This window comes from Acomys russatus, chromosome 18 (assembly GCF_903995435.1).
Source record: "Acomys russatus chromosome 18, mAcoRus1.1, whole genome shotgun sequence".
In the NCBI taxonomy this organism is placed as follows: domain Eukaryota; kingdom Metazoa; phylum Chordata; class Mammalia; order Rodentia; family Muridae; genus Acomys; species Acomys russatus.
This window is the reverse complement of record NC_067154.1, coordinates 9,454,597-9,480,718: the sequence shown is the minus strand read 5'-3', so window position 1 is coordinate 9,480,718 and position 26,122 is coordinate 9,454,597. Positions and strand designations below refer to the sequence as shown.

General features: G+C 46.4%; 1 protein-coding gene across 1 annotated transcript in view; it reads right to left on the bottom strand.

Moving 5' to 3' along the window:
• Adra1a (adrenoceptor alpha 1A) overlaps positions 1-24,954 on the bottom strand; it is an 82,605-nt gene extending 57,651 nt beyond the window's left edge. Inside the window, exon 1 of the mRNA XM_051160747.1 lies at positions 23,116-24,954. Coding sequence (XP_051016704.1) covers positions 23,116-24,037 — 922 coding nt within the window. The 5' untranslated portion in view covers positions 24,038-24,954. The remainder of the gene's footprint in view (positions 1-23,115) is intronic.
• Between the last annotated feature and the right edge of the window lie 1,168 nt (positions 24,955-26,122).

Here is a 26,122-nt window from a genome sequence, read left to right as displayed (position 1 = left end):
AGGCTCCGTCAATTTGTTGTGAGTGGGACACACAGTCAGGACTGTTCAGATTGGCCCCACACACCCTTTGGCTTGAGTTGTTCCAGTTGGCTGTCTACACCAATCACAAGACTCTTGCTTCTCCAAGCTGTGTATAGTTAAGCCAAGTAATTGAGTACAAATCAGGACAGGCAGTTAATCATACAGATGCTGCACACCATGGTTGGTTTTCTTCCCTTAAACATCAAAAAGCTGCTAGGATACTTCTTAAGTTTAAAGGACCACACATAAGCACCTTGGAAAACCAGCTCCTTGTTCCAGTGTGTATTCACATATTCAACAACATATGGGCCAAATGCAGGACTTGTCTGAATCTACATCCTAAGACAACAACTTAGACCTACTACTAAGGCCACCGTTGGAGTCTAGGTGACAGGCAGAAAACTCAAGCTGCTCATATTAAATAAACCACAGCTGGCCAGGTGCTCTCTGATGAAATACAACAAGACTTTGATTCTCTTTGATTTAATTCAATAAATATTTATCCAGCACTTACTACTGATGCCTAGTAGGCCTTGAGAATTCAAACATGATTAAGAAAAATCCAGGTTAGGCCAGTAGAATATCCTCCAGGGCTTAAGTGCTGAGGGCCTAAGCCAGCCCAGTGTTTCTGCTGATGTAGCACGGAAGCCTGGAGACCAGGAAGATTCCCAAGGGTAGAGCATGAGAAAGTCCAGGTAGTTTAAATGTTTGAACTCATGACCACTGTGGACTACATAACCACAAACAAACAAACAAACAAACAAACAAAATGGCAGATAAAATACTAGCACAAGGTGCTCTTCTATAGCCCTTGGGCTCAGGAAACCATCGACTCCCCCTCTGGACACACATCTCCACATATCAAAGGGCTACCTCCTCTCTGTCCTAAGCTGCCTATGTATCCTCCAACTGATCTCCTCAGAGCATTATGATTCGTAGCTCTACTCAGGGTCAGTTAGATATTAAAATCAAACTAATAAAGAGCTGTTATCATTAAAGGACAGGTCAAGTCCAATCACATATGAACACAGGTATCTAAAGCATGTGATATAAGGCTGGGGAGATGGCTCAGTCAATAAAGTATGTGACACATATGTACAAGGACCTGAGTTTGACTCTCAGAATCTATGTTTCTATGTTTTTTTTTTTTTAAAGCCAGATGTGTTGGTAAGCATAGTACCAATGTTCAGAAGGCAGAGCCAGGCAGATCCCAAGGACTCAGTGGTCAGCCAGCTTAACCTACTTGGTGAATTTCAGGCTAGAGAAGACCCTGTGTCAAAACACAAGGTGACCAGCACCTGAGAAACACCAGGAGGTTGACTTCTGGCTTCCATAGGCCCACACAGCCATGTCTGTACCGCCCACCAAGCACATAAAATAAGCATATGGGTCTGGGAGACAGCTCAGTTGACAAAACAGTTACCACACAAACAATAAGACCTGAGTCTGGATTCCCAGGACCCTCCTAGAGATCTTCATGTGGTGACCTGTGCTTTTAATCTAAGTGCTAAAGAGGCAATGACAAGAGGCTCCATGGGGCTTGTTGGCCAGCTTGTCTAGCTGAATCAGAGGGTCCCAGGACCAGTGAGGGACTCTGTCTCACAAACACAAGGTGGAGAGCAATTAAAACACCCAACATAAAAAAAAACCCCAAAAAACAAAACAAACAAAACAAACAACAACAAAAAAAGCCACAAACAAAAAACTTTTTAAAAGGAGGCTAGAGAGATGGCTCAGCAGTTAAGAGCACTGACTGCTCTTCCAGAGGTCCTGAGTTCAATTCCCAGCAACCACTTGGTGGCTCACACCATCTATAATGTGATCTGGTGCCCTCTTCTGGCCTGCAGGTGTACATGCAGACAGAGCACTGTATACATGATAAATAAATAAATGCATAAATAAATAAATCTTAAAAAATAAACACAGACAAGACACCCAACATCAACCTCTTCTCTCAACAACTACACACACACACACACACACACACACACACACACACACACACACACACACACACACCCTGCTAAATTGTCCTAGAAGGTGACAGGTTGTGAGCCTAGAGTGACATTCTGACCTCTTTTTACTATACCTGTGTGACCATCAGAGAGAGGCCTCTGCAGAGCTTGGACACAGGTCAACTGTGAAGGCAGAGTCTTTAAGAGTCTGGCATTCTCCAGGGGTTCAATGTGTTTCTTAAAGACCCCTAGTCCAGTCTGGGGTGGCTTCTCAAAAGAGGTGCATTAGGGTTCATTTTAAGAGATGGACCTGGTATGGTAAAAGGGGCAATGCATTTTTCTCAGTCCTTCCCAGAGACTAGAAATTAAAAGTAGGGAAGGCCTAGGGATGGATAGAAGGTCATGGGGTTGAGAAGAAAACACAAGCTGATCTCATGACTTCAGGTATGCTAAGCTGGCCAAGGTCAAGAGAGAGAGAACAGGCCCCCTTGGCACGACCTCATACCATGTGTTCTCCATATGAGACAGCTTTGCATGGAGCTGCCTGCTGACCTTGGCCCTCACTTCTGTCTGTGAGGCCCCCGGTGAATCACAGGAAGGCAACATGAAGTTTCTCAAGTTTGTGTTTGGCTTGTGCTGTCCAATCTCCATCCTGACCCTTGTGAAACACTGTTACCCAAGAACACTCAGAGGGGGTCAACGTTAGCAAACTAAGAGCCCGTTGGCTATAATTCCCTTCCAAGGGACACAGTTGGACTGTAGAGATGTTCCCAGCTCAGATGCAGATGTTAGGCTGACTTGAGAGGACAGTGATTATGCGTAGCACCAAGAACAGTGGCCAAGTGTGGGAAGGTGGTGACTGGGTGGGAGAAAGTATTGTGCACCGATGTGTTCTTTCTGGTGTGTGTCCCAGAAGACCCATTTGATATTGACACCTGACCTTTGACCTTTGACCCACACTCAGTTCTTGCCAATGGCTTCTACACAAACACCATGATTTAAATTGGCTTGGATAAGACAGTTACCATGAACACCCGGACTTGGGTTTGAATATTTACGATGAACACAGGGATGGTTTCTAAAATGCACTTCTTGGCATCAGGGGCCCCGGGGGCGGGGGGCATTTCTTTCTTATTCTGAACATTGGCACTCTCTCTTTCTTTTTAATATGCTGCCCTGAGGAATTTGGCAAAAGAAAACTTTTAAATCAGATTAGGAATATCACCTTCCCAGTTACATAGCTGAAACAGGAGGTCTTGATTTATTCAAACTATATTTGTTTGAAGACAAATTTAACTTTAAATGGAGAAACTGCTCAAAGGTCAAGCTTTGCTTTGGTTATTTTGGAAGAGTTGCTAAAGCACTCTTGTCCCCCGTGGAGGCCGGGTTGACACTGGGAGGTGTTACTTGTGTTATTCCCCCCGCACTCATTTTTTCTGCCTTTCAGTAACAAGGAAGAATTATGGCTGAAGAGAGCAAAAGGATCCTTATGTGGGCATGGGCACAGCTATGGACACGCCACTCACCGCGGCAGGAGCAGACCGGCCTCTCCAGCATGCTGGTCAGGAGGGCACAGAGTGCATTAAGGGCATGAAATTTGGCACTGAGAGATCCAGACTCCAGTTCTTTCTCTGCCGCACGCTTGTTGCGTGACCCTGACTGCGTTACTTCGTCACACAGTGCCACACTTTCTTTCTTGAAATGAGAATCGAGATGCCCATTGCTCTAAATGTCTTCAAGGGTTACGCGAGTGAATACACCCAGAGCATCGTGCATCACACGGCAGTTAACTCAGGCATAAGAGCACACCGATCAAAAGGGAGAATCCAGGGCAGCAAGAGTGACCTGATGCGCTGAGATTTTTTTTTTTTTAATCTTCCATTCCACCTGAGGCTCCCTTCATCTGCGATCCCAAGCTCCATCCTCTTCTCGGGCCCCCACCCTCTCATCCATCCAAATGTAAAGGTAGTCATTTCTGTGGCTACTGTGTCATACTGATTATGTCATCCTGACACTACCTAGGAGTGCACATGTGCATCTGTGAGGGAGTTTCTAGATTTGGATAACCAAGGCCAAAAGATCCACATTGTGTGTGTGTGTGTGTGTGTGTGTGTGTGTGTGTGTGTGTGTGTGTGTGTGTATGTGTGTGTCTATTCCAAGGAATTGGGGTCCTGGAGTGAATGAAAAGGAGAAAGCAAATATGAATGTTGGTCTCTCTCTGCTTCCTGGGAGCAGTATGGTGTGTTCCTGCCACCATGGCTTCTCCATTATGATAGCCTGTGACCTCAAACTGTTAGCCAAAGGAAATCCCTTCTTTCCTTAAGCTGCTGTCTTATGATAAAGCAGCACAACCAAAAGCACTTTGGGGAAGAGAGGGTTTGTTTCATCTTCTACGTCTTCGGCCACCATGGAGAAGAGGCAGGGCAAGAAGTCAAGTTAGGAACATGGAAGCAGGGCAGGAAGTCAGGGCAGGAACATGGAGGCAGGGATAGAAGCAGAGCCATGGAGGAACTCTGTTCCTGGGTTCCTCCTCATTGCTTGTTCAGCCCACTTTCTAAAAGAATCAAGGACCCTTCCAGGAGCTGCACTGTCCACAGTGAGCTAGACCCTCCTTCATCAATCATTAATCAAGACAATAGCCAACAGTCTTGCCTATAGGCCAATCTTTCAGAGACATTTTCCCAATAGCAAAACTCTTTCCAGGCCCTGAATGCTACACTGCCTGAGAAGTGGGGCTTTCCTGCCAGGCAGAACTTTTCCCCCATTCTGCACGGGGTCCGGTAGGTTACAAATAACCTCAGGTTACTGACACAGTGCTTCTATGGTTTTCTTTTTTCTCCTGGTTTTGTTGCCAAATTTGACTATTGTCTCTTCTTTTTCTTGTCAGGATTTTATGCTATCCTAAGTGTCCTATTTCCCTTCAACCTCGGATAATTTATGTGTTTTCTTTCCAGTTGCATCCATGTCCTAAAATTCACCTCTCAGCCCTCCTTGAGAAATGCCCAGTATCTTATATTCATGGTTTCCCCACTTGCATCAAGAGCATCGCCATGCTGGCTCTTGAGCTCTAAACCAGTCTTACTCAAGAGAACACTTGTGGGAGGTGGACTCTTTTCTCTCTGTGTTGTCCAATACGTGAGCCGCTAGCTCCGTGTAGAGATGGAAGACTTGAAATCTGGTGACTCTGACTTTTAACTTTATCTAATTCTAATTTAACTTGCACCCTGTGTCTGGGGACCATCTTATAGGGCAGCACAATTGCAAAGAATTTCACTTCTATACCATAATATCAAGTTGAATATTATCGAAACTCAAGGCCTTCTGGGGCCACCTGCTTGCCCATCACCTCTACCTACATGGCGCTCCACAGAGCCTTCCACATTTAATTGTTTATGAATTCCACCCCAATTCTCCCATGTGTGTGGCCTCTGGCTCCCACTGACCTGCCTTCAAGTGTCTCCACCCTCCTCCCCACCTTCTGTGTCTCCCTGTCGCACACCCGTCATTAAAATCTAATGAGCCAGCCCAAACCTCTCATCTCCGCACATGATTCTGCTTTTTGTTTTGTTTTTGTTTCTTTTCTGTTTGTTCTGGCTTTGGTTTTTTAAGACAGTATTGCTCTGTGTAGCCCTGGCTGTCCTGGACTCACCATGTATATTAGGCTGGCCTGAAGTCACAGAGATCCACCTGCCTCTGCCTCCTGAGTGCTGGGATAACAGGTGTGCACCACCACCCCCAGCTCTGCATATGCTTCTGAACTCACTCTAACCCTGTTTCACTGTGCTACTTAGCTGTCTCCGAACTCCCAGAAGCTCTTCACTTCTTCTTAGTTCAAGACTCAAATCCTCATCAGTTTTTCAAAAAGAAATTAAGGACAATGACTCACCAAATCAGATCTTACACCTTGATTTCTTCAGTCTATGAAATTTCTCTGTCTTTCTGTCTGTCTGTCTGTCTGTCTGTCTGTCTGTCTGTCTGTCTCTCTCTCTCTCTCTCACTCTCTCTCACTCTCTCTCTCTCTCACACACACACACACACACACACACGTGCATGCGCGCGCACACCACTGATTATCTCTCTAGGCCGTGATCACGCATTTCTTCCTCCTGCCTTGGCATTTCAGCCACCTTTTCCAAGCCCCCATTGCAAACTTCTTGCTTCCACGGGGTAGCCCTCCCTCCCTGCTATATATCTTATGTCTGAACTTCTAGACCATTCCTAATAAACGTGACTCTGTCATGGTGACTGGTGCTTGGTTTGTACAATCCATCCTTCAAAGTGGGCAGCAAGTCTTCTTCCAAGTCCCTCACGAGACTCAGCTCAGGCCCGAGGGCACAGGAAATGCCCAGTGCTTCATCAACACTTCCTGATTAATCAGTGAGTTCTGGGTTAGTGCTGGTCACGAAAACATTGGAGAACTCAGTGGACATTAGACCACAGAGTTAATCATTTGCTCTCTGCTCCCCCAATGCCCTGCTCCTCATGGCTTTCTCCAGCTTAAACTCATTTGTGTCCTTCACTTCATGCAGGGGGCAATAGGAGCTACTCAGGACAAGGGTGCAGTAGAAAGTGTAGATTTATGTTTTTTCTTCAAGTGACGGTCACAGTAAATACTTCATTTGCCAAAGAAAGTGGACAGGATATAGAAGAAAAACAGTGACAGAGCTGTAGTGTGATAGCATGGTAACATCAGGGAAATTATTTATCCTCTACAAGCCTCTGTTTATAGGAGCAGAAAACATGATGAAAAATTCTGCCCTCAAGTCTTCTTGGTAAATTATAGAGCTAGCAAAATAAGCTATGATAATGGACTAGTTATGGCCGAGGCAGTGCATACTCACCTCAGGGATGGCCTGGGAGTTTTGAACTGAAGGGAAAATCCGGAAGGGCAAAGCTCAGTCAAAGAAACTGGTTAAGGAAGAAATTTGGACACTGTAAGCTAAGCAGGAGAACTGTCTGGAAACGCAGTGGATCCCGGAGTGGCACAAATGTGCCTGACACCTTGGCCCACAGAGCTCTGTGATGCTGTCAATGTTAAGTTGCATAAAACAAGCATGACTATTAATTCTCTTGATGTTTTTACAGTTGGAGCCTGGAAACCATCAGTTTTCTGAGCACTGAGCGAAACTACCCATGACTCCTTTCTCCAAATCTTTGGAGTTAAATTAATTTTGGAACTTAGATTTTTATAAAGGTAAGGAGTTACATCCTATATATTATATAATATTTTTAGTGGCATATATGCTCAAATAAAATATGAACACCCATGAAAAATATCAGTTTAAAACCTACAAACAGATCTATGAGTTCAGACTAGATTCTCTGCCAAGTGATTTCTCATCAGATCAGGCTACGGCCCTCATTATTATTTTAATTATATCTATATAGAAGGTGCCTCTTAATAACTTAGAATGTATAGGCACCAAGTAATCATATCAGGAAAGTTAACATTTTCATCTCTTAGAACATTTAAAAATAATTTTCAGCATTACAACTTATTAATATTGAACTCTCTGTCTTGGTAGGTTCTGAAATCAGACATTCCAAAGAAAGTGTTTTTTCATACTACATTATACAATTTTGTATAAAGAGTAATGTTGAAAGCTCCCTTTAGCATCCAGAGATGTAAAAAGAATTAGGAAGCTGGAGAGATGGGTCAGCAGTTAAGAACACTGTCTGCTCTTACAGAGGTCCTGAGTTCAATTCCGGCAACCACATGGTGGCTCACAATCATCTATAATATGATACGATGCCCTCTTCTGACATAGAGGTGTTCATGCAAATATAGCACTCATATACAATAAATATGTAAAATCTTAAAAAAATCGAAGGTAGCAATTTCAAAACTTATCACAAAAGTACAAGAGTCAAAACAGTGTGTTCTTAGTGTAAAGATAGCACACTGTGGGATACAGAATGGGTTCCACAGAGTGGATAGGAGCCAGGAGATGGCTCAGTCAGTAAAGTGCCCGACAAACAAGCCTGAGGACCTGAGTTCTGGTCTCAGTCACTGATGTTAACAAAAAGGAAAAGAAAGCTGGGAGTGGTGCCTCATGTCTGTAAACAGTGCTGGCGGGCTGAGGCAGACACAGCCCTGACACTCACTGCCATCTGGCCTAAACAAAGGGGTGAGATGTGAGGTTAGTGAGACTGAGAGAGTATGGTGGAAAGCAGTGTGCATATTAATAGTCTGTTCACACACCATCGCTGTGCAGTTGGGAGGGAGCAGTCGCTTTGGCAATGGTGCTGAAACAACTGGATTTCTCCATACTGAAGAGTGAGGTGGAGTCTTGCCTCACACCCAATACAAAAATTACTTCACAGCCCATCAGTGACCTAACTGTGAGAGCTGAAGCTATGAAATTCTTAGAAGTAAACATAGAAATACATCTTTCTCATCTTGGAGTAGGCAGTGCTTCCGAAATATGGCAACCTAACACAAACAACACAAGAAAAGGCAGACGAATTGCATCGCATGAAAACTAAAGACAGACATGCATCAAAGGACATTATGAAGAAAATGGCACTGAGCAGTACATGCCTGAAACACTAGCAATAGGCATGCTGAGGCAGAACAATAGCGAGTTTGATATCAGCACAGGCTATGTATAGAGACTATCTAAAAAAAAAAAGAAAGAAAGAAAGAAAGAAAGAAAAAAAAAAAAGAAAGAAAGAAAGAAAGAAAGAAAGAAGGAAGGAAAAAAGAGATGAAGGAGGAAAGGAGAGGAAGGACAAAACAAAAAGAATAAAAGCATCTGAGAACTCCCAAAACTGATAAAGCTCTACCGTATTTTCCGGACTATAAGAAGCACCTGACCTTAAGACCCACCCGGTTTTCAGAGCCTTAAAACAAGAAAAACAGTAAAACAGCAATTGGACCACAAGGCGCACCTTAATTCCTTCCCACTTTGGGGGCGGGGGAAGTGAGCCTTATGGTCTGAAAAATACTGTAGTAACTGACACAAAGTATCTCCTGAGCCTCAGCGGCGGGTGGCACATACAGATGTTACTCCGGAGCAGATAAACAAATGCACTCTAAGCACAGGAGAAGCCTCCAGAAGCCTCCAGACATCGCGGGCTGTTAGGAAATGCTGAGCAACTGAGGACTACTGTATACTCAGTGTCAACGGGTGTAAGGATTACAGGCAAGGAAATAAGAAGTGGTGGCTGTGTTGGGGAAACTGGGGCCCTTGCGCCTCTGGTGGCTACAGAAACTGGGGCAGCTGCTGTGGGAACCGGGTTGGCAGACCCTCTGTAAACTAAACATAGAAGTCTCAGATGACTCAGCAATTCCACTTCCAGTTACATATCCAAGCAAACTGCAACAGACATTCAAAGACTGGCACATGGCAAATATTCAAAACTAGCCTAGAGGTAGAAACCATACAACTGCCTGTCAGTGGATGGGCAGATAAGTCAAATGCAGCATATCCACACATTGGAATATTATTAGCCTGTCACAAATGACACGTGTCACAACATGGGTGACTTTCAGAAGAGCAGGCTGGCAGGGGTGGGGGGGAGGCATATGAAAAGCCACACATTGTGTGATTCCTTATGGATGCAGTACTAATGACAGGGTCATCTTATAGATGAAGAAAGATGGATGACTGCGGAGGGGAAGGGAGGAATCACTGCTAGTGGGGGAGGTGGAGAAGAGCTACTTAGTGGTGATGGCTGCCTAACACTGGCAGCATATCTCAAAAGCTGCTGAATTGACACTTTAAAATGGTTAAAACAGCTGCACCACGTGAATGGCCACAATTTAACACACACACACACACACACACAATGATGAAAAGCATTTTTGTTTGTTTGTTTGGTTGGTTGTTTTCTTTTTGAGACATGCATAACCTTGGCTGTCCTGGACTCACTCTGTAGACCAGGCTGGTTTCAAACTCACAGAGATCCGCCTGCCTCTGCCTCCCTTAGTATTGGGATTACAGGCATGTGCCACCACACCCGGCTTGATGAAAAGACTTTTTAAGAACCTCCAGGAATCATCATTTGAGTTGTGGGATACACATTAGGCCATGGTGGCACACGCCCATCACCCTCACATTTGGGAAATGGGAACAGGAGGATCAGAAGTTCAAGGTGATTCTTCTCACAAGGAGGTGACGGCCAGCCTGGGGGAGCATGAAGTACGGTTCACAGTTTTTCTATTCCTAAGATCACCTTTTAGTAATTGGTCAGTGATAGTGAAATGATAAGAAAAGAGAAGACGACGCCATTGTGGACCGCAGGGTTACTTCTAAAACGGTTCTCATGACAAGGGACAGATCTACGTGGCCAGTTTGTGAATAGCAGGTTTCTAACTTGCAACTGGATGCCTGGCAGTAAGCTAAATGTGAATGACACATTAAAAAAAAAGTGAGTGTGCAAACTGTTCCCTTCTCAAACCCTTTTTGGGCAAAGGCTACTGCTCTGCTCTGAGGGCATTCCAGAATAAGGGCAGCCCAGCCCGTGAGCCCAGGTCAGCTTTGCCTCCTTCCCCCTGCTTTCCCTGTGGCAGTCCTCCACTCAGGGCCACAGACTGAGTCTGAAATTCGACACCTTTGGAGAAGAGCAAGCTGTGTTGTGGTCCTCTTGAGGGGGCTGCCAGCAGGAAAGGGGGGGTAGGGTGTTGCTTAGTTCTCAGGACTTTGGCTTCCAGTCCTCTGTCACCAGCAAGGCACCACTTATATCCAGTTTATAACTTGGATACGAGTTGCACAGAATTCTGAAACATGATTTGAAAGCTACCAGCCTAATACAAACCCTTCCTCCCTCGGATAAGAAAGCAGGATGCAGGATGCAGAAGATGGGCAGTGTCTTGTGGGTGAGAGCCTAGGGCTTGGCTTGGGAGCTGATGCCCTTGGCACCAACTCTGGGAAGGCAGCTACATAGGGCCAACAAGAAGGCGCTGTCTCCCAGTGTTGTAGCTTTTGTCCTGCAGTCTAAGAACTGAACTGATGCTGTTAAGTGACACGCACACACCACACGGTGCTCATGTTCCCCACTGGTGTGTGGAAGCCCCAGTCTTCAGTGTGGTGGAGTTTGGGCAAGTGGGAAGTAATTAGAATTCGGATGAGGTCAGAGATTCATGAGGGCACTGGTGTCCTTATAAGGAAAAAAGGGGCTAAGTCTCCTTTTGCCAAGTGAAGACACAGGGAAGGGGACTGTGAGTCTGGAAGCTGATCAGAACCCCCCCCTTACTCCCATCCCCCCAATCTCTACAGCCCCCCCTGAGCGTCCCCTCCACCTCCCCCCTCCCTGCCAGCCTGAGCCAAAACCGGGAGTCCTCACAGCGATTTAAGCCACTAATCCATGCCGCTCTGTTATAGCAGCCCCAGGCTGACAAAGACAACTTCCTGTACTACTACATAGAAGTACCCACAAGCAACTCAGAAGCAGAGGGAGGTCACCAGCCCTCGGAACATTTGACAAACTAGATAATGGGTAAAGGTGAAAATGAGAGAAATGAACCGTCGGCATACGCCTATTACACACTAACTCCATCTAGCATGTGACTTTATTGATCATCTACTAATTCTAAAAGCCTCAATTATGTCTAAAGCTAAAAATTACTGAGTTTACATCTTCTGACTAGAATGGAGTAAATTGGGATTAATTTTAAGAAACTAGGCAATAAAATACCAATCATTTTCAAATTAACCACTACCGCAAGGACTCCTTTGATGTCTACACAGAACAAAAGAAAAAAAAATTAGAAATACAGACCAAGCAGATGAGAAAACTAGAGAGTAAGACATTAGGGGAAGAAATGAGAATTTGCTTAGAGGAAGATGAATAGCTCTGATTACTTCTAATCTTCAGTAGAAAGAACCAAACTACATAAGCACTGTGGCCTAGCTAATACTGAAAAACAAAGCTGTGACTAGAAAAAAAAATGAGAGAAATTTCTAGAGACTAAATTAATTAATTGGAGAACAGATGAAAATAATAAACCCAGAACCTGAGTTTGTTGAAAGGGAACAAACAAACAAAAAAAGACCTTGATAAAAATCAACAATCTTCCAGTTTGTCACAGTAAACACAGGAAGAGGTTGCAGTGTCTAGCGAGGGAGACTTAAACAACGTCCTTGAGAGGAGGACATATTATAGACTGTCATACATACATCCCAGCTGAAGTGTTCAACTGCAAGGGGAAGGAAAATGAGAAATAAAATAAAAATGATCACACCTGACAATCAGAGTAGATCAGGACCCGTGGAAGGAACAGAAATGAGACTCAAAGAGTCACAGCCATAAAAGGAGTGGAGCCCAAGGGTTTTACAGGGCAAATCTTCCGAAGCTTCAGGGTACACATAATTCTTACACCAGTTCAACTGTTACTGATGGTCAAAAAAAATTCAAAGTGTCACAATTTGTTTTATAAAGCTGGTACCCAAGAAGAGACTTGATACCCTATGAGCCTATACAGGGGGAAGAGGTCCCCCTCAGTCACAGTCATAGGGGAAGGGAGTAAGGGGAAAATGGGAGGGAGGGAGGAATGGGAGAATACAAGGGATGGGATAACAATTGAGATGTATTATGAATAAATTAATAACTATATTTTTAAAAAAGCTGGTACCCAAAAGCGGTAAAGATGATAGACTGACTCCAGGAGGAAGCAGAAACACAAATCAGAAGTGGATACTTAGTGGCGCAGCTTCCTAGTCAAACAGCACCTAATCCGAGGATGTAAGATAGGACACTGGGATAAAATAAAATTGATTATGTCAATGTCCTGCTCCCCACCCCCCAAAAAAAGATTTAAAAATCCATGTTTGATGAAGCTATAGATCCAGCTCTGATGAGTCAGCATTCAGAAATGGAAATAAATTAAAATGCATTTTAAAGCTGGGCCCTGAGAGTTCTATAAACTACAGAAAGATCCTCCCTTGATTTGATGAAGTGTATTGATCCACCACCAATAGCCAGCATCACAGGTCTGTGTTTTTTTTTTTTTTTTTAATCAAAGTAGCTTTTCATGTCACTGTCACAAAGGGGGTTTGGGAGATGTATGATGGAATTAGAGTGACAGCAACAGGTCAAAGGTGAGCCCAGAAGCCAGCAACGCTAACAGCCTCGAGGTTCCTGGGGAAACTGGGCATCCAAAAGTGTGTGGCATAAATTTGAAAAGGAATATACACCCTGGAATCTTAAGCCAAAAGGTCTGAAACTGATCTAAGTCCTTACAAATATGTAAGGGGACTGTGAAGGAATAAATGAAAAGAAAGTATCACAGAGGCATAGTTAATGTGTCATCAACACTGGAGAGACAGAGGCATGAGAGAGAAATAAAATAGATTCAAGATCCCCTTTACTACGACAAACTGCATTTTCAAAGCATGAGAAGATCTGATGGATTATTCAATAAATCTGTGGAGACAGATCTCAAACCATTTTAAAATTAATACAGTTATGTGTCATCTACCAAAATATGAACAAAACAACTTCCAGATAGAATATACACAATGCTTTAAAAGAAATAGGCTATCTGACTCACACTGGGAAGTGTCTCTAAGTATCCCCGGAAGGACATGTTCCATGAAGAAACAGATTAAAATATTTGGCCGCATAACTGTGTTCTATGTCTACATGATTGAAAAAAAAAACAAAAAACAAAACAAAAATACAAGCCCCATAAAATGCAAATAAAAATGGTCGCTGAGTATAAGGGTTATACAAATACATCTCCATTCTTCTGTTAAGCCTGCTTTTGTCTTTCAGCAGGCCAGTAGCCATGGTTATTCTACAGAATCTGGGTGCCACCCTAGGAAGTAGGAGGCAAGATTCAAAGCTAAGTTCCATTTATTTGCCACAGGGAGAGGCCTCATCCCTGTCTACTATGTAGAGAAGGGAAGGAGATGGTGGGAAAAGGCCGGTGCTCACTTGTCCCGAGCTCCAGCCTCAGCACAGATGGAACAACCATTAAAATTGTCTGAAGACAAGAGAGGGCAGGGGAAGTTTCTTGAACTCTCATTCCCAGTGTGTGGGGAAGGCGGTCTATCGCTGAGGCCACGCAGCTGAACAGGGACAGAAAGTGAGCCTTGGGTAGCACGCGTGTGTAAGGAACCCGTAGGCTTCTCTTTACTGAGGCCGGAATGAAGAAAACATTACTGAGAATTTGACCTGGGAGATTATCAAAGGTGGGTGAGGGGGCTCTTGGGACAGAGTGACCCCTGCCCAATGGTAATAGAGCAAGTCGACCCTAGCCAGGGGCCAGTGGTGAGGACACGATATGGCTGGGTCACTAGGTGAGCAGTGCTCTGTGGGTATACAGCCTGAGGTTCCTCGGGTGTGAGAATCAGAGACTAGATAAATGAGGGCCAAGCACTGGGATAACTAACCAACCTCTCCTTACAGGACACACACACACACACACCAAACAAAAAACGACAATCTAATAGGACAAATAAATTTAGGGCCATAGTCTGTATACTGACACATCCTGTAATGGGGTCCATAAAGGCTTGCTCCCTAGACAGCACACTGGGGACCTCCAAGAGGTGCGGATTTAAGGAAGGTCCTAACATCACTGAGGGTGAGCTCCAAAGGATCTAGGGGATTCCTGTTCTCTCATTTCCTGGTTGATTTGCTGGTTCCTAGAGTCCAGTACATGCTCTGCCACACTGCCCATCATGGTGTTCTGTCTTTATCTGAAGCCCAAAGCAATGAAGCCACTAGACCTTGGACTGCAACCCACTGACCCATGCACCAAATAAACCCTTTTTTCTCTTTATAAGTTAATTGACTCAGACATTCTATTATAGTGATGGAGAGCTGGCTAACACAATCTCTTATTTCCTGTCTCCAACAACCCTGGAGTTCCACAAGAATCTGGTGTAGCAAGTATTTTCGAGGAAATTTCTGGAAGGCCAAGTGCTCTGCTCTGAGGGCTCATGTCCTCCCAACTGCATATGTTGACATCTCAACCTTCAGTGGAATGGGATCAGGAGGTAAGGGCTTTGGTATGGGATGAGAAAAAAAGGCCCCCAAAGCTCCATTCTTCCACCGTGAGAGCTAGAACAATGTATGAGCCAGAACATAGGGCCTCACTACAAACCCAGTGTGCTAGTGCCTTGATATTGGACCTACCAGCTTCAGAGCTGTGGTTAATAGGTTTCGGTTGTTTAGAAATAACCTGGTGTACAATGGCAGCATAGTGAAGCAAGGCACTGAGTCAGGTGAAAGAATCAAGGCAGGTAGGATTATAGAGAAATGATCAGATCTGAGGGAGCTAATTCGAGATGCTATTAAGTATGAGAGTGGCTCTCTCTCTCTCTCTCTCTCTCTCTCTCTCTCTCTCTCTCTCTCTCTCTGCATGTGTGTGCGTGTGTGCGCGCGCGCGCGCGCGCGCGCGCGCGTGTGTGTGTGTGTTGCTGTGGACATCTGAAAGATCAATTGTTTCTTTGGAAAATAACGTAGTTACATCTTCTCAGCCCATCTGAGTTCTGCAGAAGGCAGACAAGCCAGTATTTATGAGTGATTATCGTCTTCTGTGGATGAAAGACAAAAAAAGAAGCAGAAAAATGCCCTCAAAGCACAGACAAGCAATTTCATCAAAGGAAAAAAATGACTAATACAAATGTAGAAGGAAATGTTCAAACGGTGGAGAAATCTGCTATTAAAAATGGAAGGCTGCTAAACAAGTGTCAGACTGGCAAGCTAAATAGTAGGGTGGGAAGATGTTCTCTTCCCCACCTTGAAGCTCTGAGGTAAGGCAGTATGTTCCTTATGTGGTGCCTTTAGAGTCAGGCTTCCTCAGCCTACAGAGTCAGCTGTTGTTCAAAGCCCTGCAGGAGCCAAGGCCAATAGCTTCCAAGGCGCAGTACATCCTTCTGAATAAGACTGTATATCTTCAAGACAAACCAGTCTTGTGGTGGGAACCGAAGTTAATTTAAAGCCAACTGAGGATATATTATTTGTGATGATGCGACAGGTTGTCTTGTAAATTAGAGTTCAGAAGGTGCTGACCAAAGAGCAACCCCAGAGGCGCACAGAACCCTGATGCCCACCGCCCCTCTTTTTTCCGGGAAAGAACACGTGATACAGATCTTACCTAGCAGAAGATAGCTCAGCCTGTCCAACACAAAGGTCTCCCAATTGGTCTATCGACAACCTTAAGCTCATCAAGTCTTTGAGATGTTGAAATATGAACTTGTCATCTCTGTGCCCTGGTAGCCATTGGATTTAAAACAACTGGTAAAATGGCTCTCAAACCTTGCCTCATCTGGCACCTCTCTGCAGCTTCACCTCACACCGATTAACTCTGGCTACAATGACCGTCTGGAAAATCCCTGTGACATCCCTGCTGCATTCTTTGCGCATTCTGCTCCTTTTTTTTTTTTTTTTAAATGAGATAAGGTGTCATGTAGCCAAGGCTGGCCCTTGAACTCACTATATAGTGGGTAATGATCTCGAACTGCTGAACCTCCAGCCTCTACCTCAGAGTGCTGCAGTTCCAGGTGTGCACAACTATGCTTGGTTTACTCAGTGCCAGGGATGGAACCCAGGGCTTCGTGCATGCTGGGTAAGCACTCTATGAATGCAGCTGCATACCCAGATCCCCCATTCACTTGTAACTGCAAACAATCAACCAGTTATAGAGACCTTGGCTCAAAGGTTAGGTCATTCTGTGAGAGAATTTCAGCTCTTACTACCTAGGACCAACTTCATCCACTTATGGGTTTTAAAGATGCCATCTAGACCTACTTTCTAGCATTTTATACAGTTTGAGGTTGTTTGTGCATCTGTCTCACTCTGGGAATTGAAAAGCTGAAGGAAGAGAAAAAAAAGGACCTTGACTTTTGTGCAAAGGCCGGCTCGTGGGAAATTCTCAATGTAGGTGATATATAAAAGACAGAGCCTCTTTGACACATTCAGGACCAGTACTTTGCAAGTAGATGTCAACAGTTCCCCCGTGCCTGTATGTATTTATTCCTCCTGTACCAAGATACCGGTCTGCTTCTCTTTCCAGTGGACTCAGGCAGGTCTTGCTTTGATGGAGAAAAAGAGAGCAGTGATGCTGGGCCAGAGGTGGATGCAGGTCAATCCACAGAGGCCTAGCAGCTAATGCTCTTTCGTAGAGACAACAGTCCTGCTATGAGAAAATCGATTTCGAGCATTGGAGGAGGAGAGGCCACCATGAAGGCCAGCCAGTTCTGATCACTAGCCAAGCAGAGTTCTGACTTATGTCCACAGACTCACATGCGGGTAAAAATGGATGCTGCCTTTTGCCGCTATTTGGCGGTAGTTTGTGATGTAGCAGGAGCACCTGAAATATTGGTCCTTTATCTTAAACCCTACTCACTGTTAGATTGCCTTTACACTGCTGTCTCTAAGACTTTAACCCTTTCTGAAGTAATCAGGGGCCTGGTCCCAAGGTACCTGCTGGGAAGTAATGATTGACACCTGCTATCTGGGCACTTATGGAGGAACCAGTCATTACAGGACATTTAAAAGCCATTCCACACATCAGGGCTTTCTCCTTGCTGTATTTTCACTCATCCCTGTCTGAAGCTTTGCCACGTATTTAACTGTTCCGACTTCCAGGGTTTGGGCTGTCATTATCTCCAGTGGTTCTCTAACCACCTAAAGCATAACAGGTAGTCTATGAAATTTTATTGAATAAACAAGTCATTTTCTCTGCTCCCATCTGGAAAGCATCTCGCCAGCTCTTCCTTCACCTGAGCCTCCCAGCCTAGAACGCATTCTCCCTCGCTGCCAGTCCATGCCTCCCATCTTCTGGGAAGCACAATTCTCTAGTGTTCTTTCTCTGCCCTTATAAGTCAAATTCCAACCTAATTTATTGCCTCTGTTGGTGCAGAAGTCCAATGGTGTAGGTCCAACAGTAATGCCAAGCATTGTATCAAACTAGGGTACCATACGCAGAATTCAGACACATAACTATATGTTTGACGAATGTTGTCTTCTTCACTTCTTGTTTTTCCCTGCTTTCTCTCTCTTATACCCCCAGGGACATCCCTACCCGTGCCATGGCAATGCCCATACCCCCATGGCAACAGCTATATGTCAACACATCCGTAATGATTTGTAGCTCATATAAATTCTGATAGATCAGTGCTTGCCATGTGCTGTGAGCTAGGCACTACAGGGAAGCCTGGTTTGTATGCTCTCCTCTGTTGTATGAAAAGCAGAGCTGAGGTCTAAATCTCAGGCCTCAGGAAGTAGTAGGCAGCAGACGAAGGGTCAAGTACCAAAGATGATGTCATGCAGCTGCTGGCCTGTCCCTAGGGGACAGTCTCCACTCTTTTTTCTTTCCTCAGTTGAAGGCTGAGCTTTCCTAGTCTCTCCACTCATCCCCTGCCATCAACACTCACAGTTACAAGCTGTCTCTGCACCATCAGAATGTCTGATGGCAGTCTCCAGTGTGACCTCTCTCAGCTCAGTGGCTTCTGACTTTCAACCAAGCATTTGACTTGCAAAAGGGAAACAGGACAAGCAAGACATAGTTAGAGTCTCACCTTGGACACACTGCTTAACCCAGCATGCACCCCAGGCTTAGTGGGGGAAAAGCTTGAAAGAAAGGGGCATGTCATGGTAATGGCAGAGTGACAGAGCCTCCTCCTGGTCTCCAGTGGGGGGCTTTTGAAAGACAGGGTCTTTCATAGCCCAGGCTGTTCTCCTACTCACTGTGGTGAGTGTTATATAGTGGAGGGTGACCTTGAACTCTTGATCTTCCTACTACCTCCTGTCAAGTGCTGAGATTACCGGTGTGAGCCATCACACCTCAGTGGTGAGGAGCTTTTACTGGTAAAATGGAATCTGCTCATTTGATTTTCCTTAGACAGCCTGCATTTGGGTGCTTTAGTTCCCAGCTTGGGACACCCTCTTCTTTCCAGCCTCTTTTAATTCTAATCTTTTCACTCTTGAGTCGCCTAGTGCAGATTTTATGCCTTTTCTCTCGAGGGATTGATAACATAATGGCATATTTATTTTTCTCTTCATGCCTTGTGTGAAAAAAAGCACTTAAGGTTGCTAATTAAAACAAATAACATGCCACTGATTGTCTTAACCTGCTCCATCAGCGAAGCTTCCGCAGTGAATAGAACTGCTCTATTCCCCAGCACATGGTACTAATACTGTTTGAGCATTAGTCTTTCAGGCCCACGTCAACTACTCACTTTGTCTCTAACTAGCTTGTCAGGCCCTGGAAAGCAAAGGCTCACTGTGCACATCTTTCCATTCTTTCTGCTTTGGTATCTAGGACTTATCACCTGTCCAAATCTCCTGGGAGAAATACCTTCAAATTCCTTTGGTGTTCAGAAGAAATTGCCAACCACACATTGGTGAGTTTAGGGGTCCCCTGCCCCACTAAGCAGCCTTCTGAAACACTGTTAATTGTAGGTTTTCATTTTGCCTCTTGACTCTGTGTCTGTCTGTCTGTCTGTAAAATCACAAGTTCCTCTGTTATACTATCTTTACCCCGGCATTATCAACTCCTTGAGAGTGCAGAGCCCAGGAGAAGACTCTACCAAGTGTAGGGTATCCACCTGCCCTTCAGGACACCATGGCCTGGATAATCACACCCCATTTCTTTCAGAGCCCCAGTCACCATCATAACCCTGAGGCCCCAGGTATCCAACATCTCTGACTCTTTCCACCGCCTGCTCTGGAGGCCCTGCTCTGGAGGCCCTGCTCTGGAGGCCCTGATCTGACCCTGACCATCCCATTCTCCCAGTTGCTCACTCCTTAGCCTGCTCTCTAGAGCTCCCATCCATCCATCCTCAGCCACACACCCCCCCCCCGCGACCCTCAGCCGCTTAGCTTTGGAAGGGCACCTTTCCTGTTCTGTTTCATATTCATGACCATAAATTCCAAGTAGTCCCTTGGGACACCGCAGTGACTAAATTTTCATAATATACAGACTCTCATTCCTAAGATAGCTCATATCTTTGCTTTGTTTCTCAATGCACACATATCTTGTTCCTTCCCCCTCTCAGCCTCTTAGTCCTCTGGAGACATTGAAGTATTCCAAAGAGAGCTCTAATGCTCTCCTTCACTCCTTCTTGCTATGGCACTCACATGCCATGTCTTCCCTGTCATTTTCCTCCCCTTGGACACACCTCTCTGCTCTTTCCTATGCCACAGGATTCCATTTCATCTCCAGAAGTTTCTGACCACACCTGAAATCTCAGCTCTTGACAAGTGGTGGCAGGCAGACCAAGAAAGAGTTCAAGGTCACCCTCCACTCCACTCCACTAAAACCACAGTGAGTTGGAGAAGAGCCTGGGCTATGAGAGAACCTGACTTTCAAAAGTCTCCACTGGAAACCAGAAAGAGGCTCTGCCACTCCACCATTGCTATGACATGAACTGTTCCTGCTCTATTTCCTCTTTCCCATCAGAATATAAACATCATGGCCAATCTTCCAGTTTTGAGAATTGCCTCTGGATCTCTCAAGCAGCATGCTTTCCCAGCCCCTCTCAGCAAGACTCTTCCTAAAACTTGTCTATTCCTCATCCCACTTCATCTTGCATTCTTCCTCGAAGGTGCACAGTTGGGCTTTTGTGCCCAGCACTCCACAGATGCTATCAGCCTCACCTGACCACTGTCCATCACTAAGGACTACCTCGTCACCAAGGCCACTGCTGGTATCCAGTCCTCCTCTTGCTGTACTTGGGAACCGTGTGTGACACAATTGACTATTCTTGTTTTTGTTCTTCGTTTTGTTCTGTGTTAACCTTTTTTCCCCTCCTGCCTAAGGGACACCATTGTTTCCTAATTTTACTCCTACCTCCTGGGTCACATTCCTTCTCTCTTCTGTTGTCGGATTTTCTCCCTGCCTGACACCTCTGAGGCTTGGTTCTTCTCTGTCTTCTCTCTGGATGCCTTCTCTCTGGCAGACCTTCCTGTGCCTCTCCCTGTACACATTGGTGCATCACTCTTAGCCCATGCCTTCTCAAAGCTCCAACTTCACACACCTTCTGCCCACGTGGCAGCCACTCGCATGTCCATAGACATTCGCAGCAAAGGGGAAAACAGCACTCCAGTACCCCACTTTCTTCAGCCCTTCCCAGCTGTCTCACTCTCTATTTTTTTTTCAGTCTCTTTCAAATATGTCACGAATCACCCATTTATTCAGGTTCTGAAGCTAGAAATTATCCTTGATTTCTCTTCCCTATGTCCTAAGTTATCAGGTCTGCCTTCGAAGGAAGGGCTCCCCGTTTCCCCTCTTGCTTGTCATAGGCCATTCCCCCACTGAGCTCCCACAAGAATCATTACAAAATTTAAAGAGCCGCTCAATTGCTAAAACTCCTCCAGTGGCTTTCAATACCAAGTATGCAAATTTTACTCAGACCAAAAAGACCTCACATGACATGACCTCATCTGCCCTCAGCCTCCTTTTGCCTCTGCCTCTCGCCCTTGCTTAAGCAGGCCAGGCTCTCTCACCTCTGCATCCACTGTTCCCCTCTGCCAACCTGTTCTTCCCTCAGGATTCTACAAGCTTAGATCAGCCAGGCATTTGCTCTAATACTCCCTACACTGCACAGAACCTCCCAGACCATCAGTTCTGTGCCCTTAATGTCCTCTCTGCTGATTTTTTTCAATAGCTCTTATTAATCCTTAAACTTTTAAAAGGGTGCGTATTGGCACATGTTTATTTCATGGGGGAGGATTTTTCTGCCTTGTTCATTCTTAGTGGCTAAGACAAGGGTTCAGCAAGCACTTGTGGGGCGCGCGAGCAGGTGCAGCTATAGCAGTGTACCTTCCAGGAAGCAGAGAGAGGAGGATTGTGGGAAGGGAAGTAAGCAGAGAAGGTAAAGAGTGTTGGCTGCTTCCGAAAACTCAAAGCTCCAACATCCTTCCAGGAAGAGAGTTAAGAGCAGGGACAGGCAGGCACAAAGAATGCTGTGGTGGGTCAGCACCCCCAGCAGCCCTGTTCCATAGAAACTCTGCACCAGTAGCCATCATCTGTCCGCCTACTGTCTCCAAATGTAGCTCCTGGTCACAGCTGGTCACTGAGCACTTGAAAAGTGGTTAGTGGGACTGAGAGATGGAACTTGGGTATAATTGAATTTTAATTCACATTTAAACATCTGCATGTGGTGAGTGGCTATATCGTTAGAACTTGATGACAGTTGCTGGAAAGTCTGGCCAGCATCTGGGGCCCAGTTGGCACTCAAGAACTAGACCTAGTATTCTGACACAGAGTTGCAAAGTGTGGTGTTATAATTGATACTGGGGTCAAAGGATCTTTAGAGAGACTGTGTGATTATCGTTTTCGATGATTTTATGTTAGCGGCAACCAGCATGCAAGTCAATATTTTAGTTTACAAACCAAAAATAGCAAAGCAGTGCTTGAGTATCACATCGCAGGCCTCTCGGAGACCAGGGACTGCTCCCAGTGGCCTGGCTTGTTGATACTTATAGTGAGCTAATTAATTTTGACAACAGCTAATTCTGCATCTGTAAGAAATTGCATTTGCGACCTTACTGTGCTGTTTTCAAGCTGTCACGCACAACTTCCAGGATGATTTTGGATAGGAGTGGTGGCTGTTTTCAAACTGTACACCACCACAGGGACAGAGTATTTGCTTACTGGGATTGTTAATGGTAGGTTCTTTAAGGTTTTTATTTGGTTTGGACAGAAATAACTACTCCTGTTGTGAGCGTTTTAACATATTCTCTTCCATATTGAATCCAACAAACGAAATGAGCACAGACAGAGCCAAAGCAGACACTATAACACAACAGAGTGAGCCGGCTAATGCAATCCTATACTGTCCCACCTTTGCCCAGAATAATAATAGTGGGTATTGCCAAACTAAAGGGTCTTTCTTCACCACCCACAGCAAAACACAAACAGCAGTCTGCTCACTCTTAAGAGAGTGAGTGGATCTAAATTAAACAGGCTTAAAGGATTTAAGAAAAGTTGACATTCTCCTTAAAGACACCAATTAATCTGTAGCAGCCAGGAACCTTCCTTACTGCAGCTGACAAAGAAGTGCCCTAGGACCCAACGCAAAGGAAACTGGGATAGAAAGAGGGGGAAGCTCTCCTTCCCACCAGGGAGTCTTTCCTGTGCGCTTTGAATTGCAGACCCCTCTTCCACCCCAGACGGAGGATCTCCCAGTGAAGACTCCCCACTCCATAAATGTTAAGCTGTGGTGCTGAGAACACTCACCAATGGGCATCACTAGGAAGAAGGGCAGCCAGCAAAGGACAAAGCAACCCACCACGATGCCTAGAGTCTTGGCGGCTTTCTTCTCCCGGGAAAACTTGAGCAGCCGAACGGAGAAGTGAGTCTTATTCTTGGCACTGCTCACCCCGCTGCCTTCTGCTGGGACGTTTTTCCGGTGGATACGGAGCGTCACTTGCTCCGAGTCTGACTTGTCGGTCTTGAGGCCTGACTTGAGGCCTCGGCTTTCCCTCTTGGCTACCACATAGACTCGGCAGTACATAACCAGGATGATGGTCAGTGGCACGTAGAAAGAGCCCAGCGCGGAGAACAGCACATAACCCGGCTCCTCGTTGATCTGGCAGACGGTCTCATCCTCAGGAGGCGGCTGCCTCCAGCCGAACAAGGGTCCGATGGAGATGACCAAGGAAAGCGCCCAGACACAGAGCAGAGCCCTGACGCCCCTCCTCTGGGTGACAATGGTGGGGTAGCGCAGTGGGTAGCTCACACCAATGTATCGGTCAATGGAGATGATGCAGAGGCCCATGATGGACGCTGTGCAGCATAGGACGTCCACCGCTGCCCAGATGTTGCAGAAAACCCTGCCAAAAGCCCAGTAGCCTAGTATCTCAAAGATGGCAGAGAAGGGCAGCACGGTGGAAGTTAGGAGGAGGTCTGCTACAGCCAGGTTGACAATGTAGTAGTGAGTCACCGAGTGCAGATGCCGATGACAGGCCACTGAAAGGATCACTAAGATGTTCCCCAGCACTCCAAAAATGATGAGGCCCCCCAAGATCACCCCAAGCAGAATGGCCTTAGAAATGTTCACTGGTGCTGGTGGGTGGGTGCAGTTGGAGCCTTCGGAAGCATTTTCAGAGAGAAGCACCATGGTCTCAGGGAGTGGGGTGGCCAAGGTCCGGCTTTGCATGGCTACCCTTTGGTGGGGGGTGCGGAAGCAGGAGTGAGGAAGCCAAGTCAAAAAATTTCAGCTTGGGAGAATCCTGCCAGCTGGGTTGGGCTGGGGGAGGGAGTGAGCACACCTGTTGGAAACCACCCTGGGCAGCCCTGGGAACCCTCGGAGGGCTGCACTAAGGCACAGGGCATTGAAGGTGACATGGCCAGGGGCGTTCTGGGCTTCTGAGGGCACCTTCCCTACCAGAGCTTGCAGCGAGGTTCAAAGGGGCATGCTGGGAAAACAACCAGAAATTACAAAAATCTGCTCTTCTGTTCGGTCTGATCCATCCTGTGCATCCATATGTAAATTCGAAATTCGCAAGTCTATGGTCAGTCTTTGCTGAAATGGTAGCTAAGTGTGGCTCAGCTGTGGAAGCTCATGGCAGGGACCCTGGATATCTGGGCGCTGCAGCTGGCTGGCAGTTGCTCTCAGCTTGGCCACCCAACTATGGGTCGCTGCTAGCTTCAGCTTCTAGGCGTTCAGACGAGGTGACATGAGTCAGAAATATTTGCTGAGACCGAAGTGGCCCCCGGAGCTTCGTTTATCCGAATCCAACTGAAAAGAAAAAGCGCAAAGAAAAAGGCGGATCAGATCGTGAGCCAGGCGCCTTAGGCAGCCAGGCCCTGCTGAGCTCGCCCAATAACCAGACTCCTACTGGGAGCCCGCAGCTCTGCAGTCCGAGAGTGGCTTTGTGCGGGCCCTGACGTAGGCAACACGGGACAAGGGAGGGGACCTTATGCTCTGTCCCCTTCGCAGTCCTCCCTAGTCCCCTGGGAAGCTACCTTTTCGTGCTTCACCTCGCCTTGGCTAAGCTCAACATCCAAAGCAAAACCAAGCAAAATATGAAAACAACCTCCCCTCCTCAAATAATGACACCCAAACCCCAAGCTGCAGTAGCTGGAAGCTGCATTTCCAGAGACAGAATGGAGAAACACAACGCCCCCCCCCAAACACCTCCCCTTTCCTGCACCACCACACTAGCTCCACATGCTCCACTGAGGCAGTGGGTTGTAGCGCGGGGGCAAGCCGGTGGAATCTGGAAAATCCACCCGGTCGCCTTTGAACAGGTTGCACCACAGTCACCTGGAGAGGGCGGCCTGAGAGAGCGAACCTCAGAGAGCACGGAACCGCAGGGCCACGCGCACGCTCACTCCCGCGGAATTGGCGCTCGCTCGTGGGAGCAGAGCGCGCGTTGTCCATCAGCCAAGCCACCCTCCAGAAAGAGCCAGGTTCCCAGCACAGCCGATCCCTACGGCTAAACAGGGCGCTGGTGGATTCAAGCAGGATCTCCAAGGGGCGCCCGCCCTGGGGATTCTAGCCTTGAGCCACACCCGGGCTTCTGGGGACCTGGGTGGGAGCTCGGCCACTCCTCGGACCAGGCTTTGCCTAAGGGACTTTAATTAAAAAAAAAAAAAAAATCAAGCCGCGTGCCAGCAGTCGAGATGCCTGGGATTTTCTGGGTTAGAGGTCACGATCTACCTAAATAATACTATTTCTACAACTGCAAAAGTACCAGGAGTTGTGGGACAGGGGTACGGGATTTGAGACTGTGCACACTTTTGTCTTTTGGGTTGAGCCCCAAGGCAGGAAGAAGGTTGCTGTGAAAATGACAAGTTCAAGCCCTCACAGGTGTTACCCAAACCACGCCACCACTGCGGAACCAGCTTTCTCCCACCTGGGGGGTCTAGATAGGGATTAAAATGACACTTGTTAACTAGAAGGTAACTTGTTAACTAGAAGGTGATCCCCATGGCAAATCAGGGAAAGGTGTTTGCGGTGCCGCTATCAAAGCCGATCCCAAAGCAAGAGAGGCAGGGCTAAGTGGAGGTCCAACGCACCGGGCCCACTCCCCACCTGGCCCTGAGTGATGTCGGCACTGGCCACCGCAGCGCTACTCACCTGCTGCGCGGATGCGGAGGCCCCGGCACCAGGAGAAGCGGACCCAAGATCGTTGCAGCCTTAGCTCCTTCTCTGCAGGGAGAAGGGGCAGTTTCCAAAGACCGAGTCTCGGTCCTTCGCACCCGCTGACTCACCCCACCACTGCGGAGCAACTTAAAC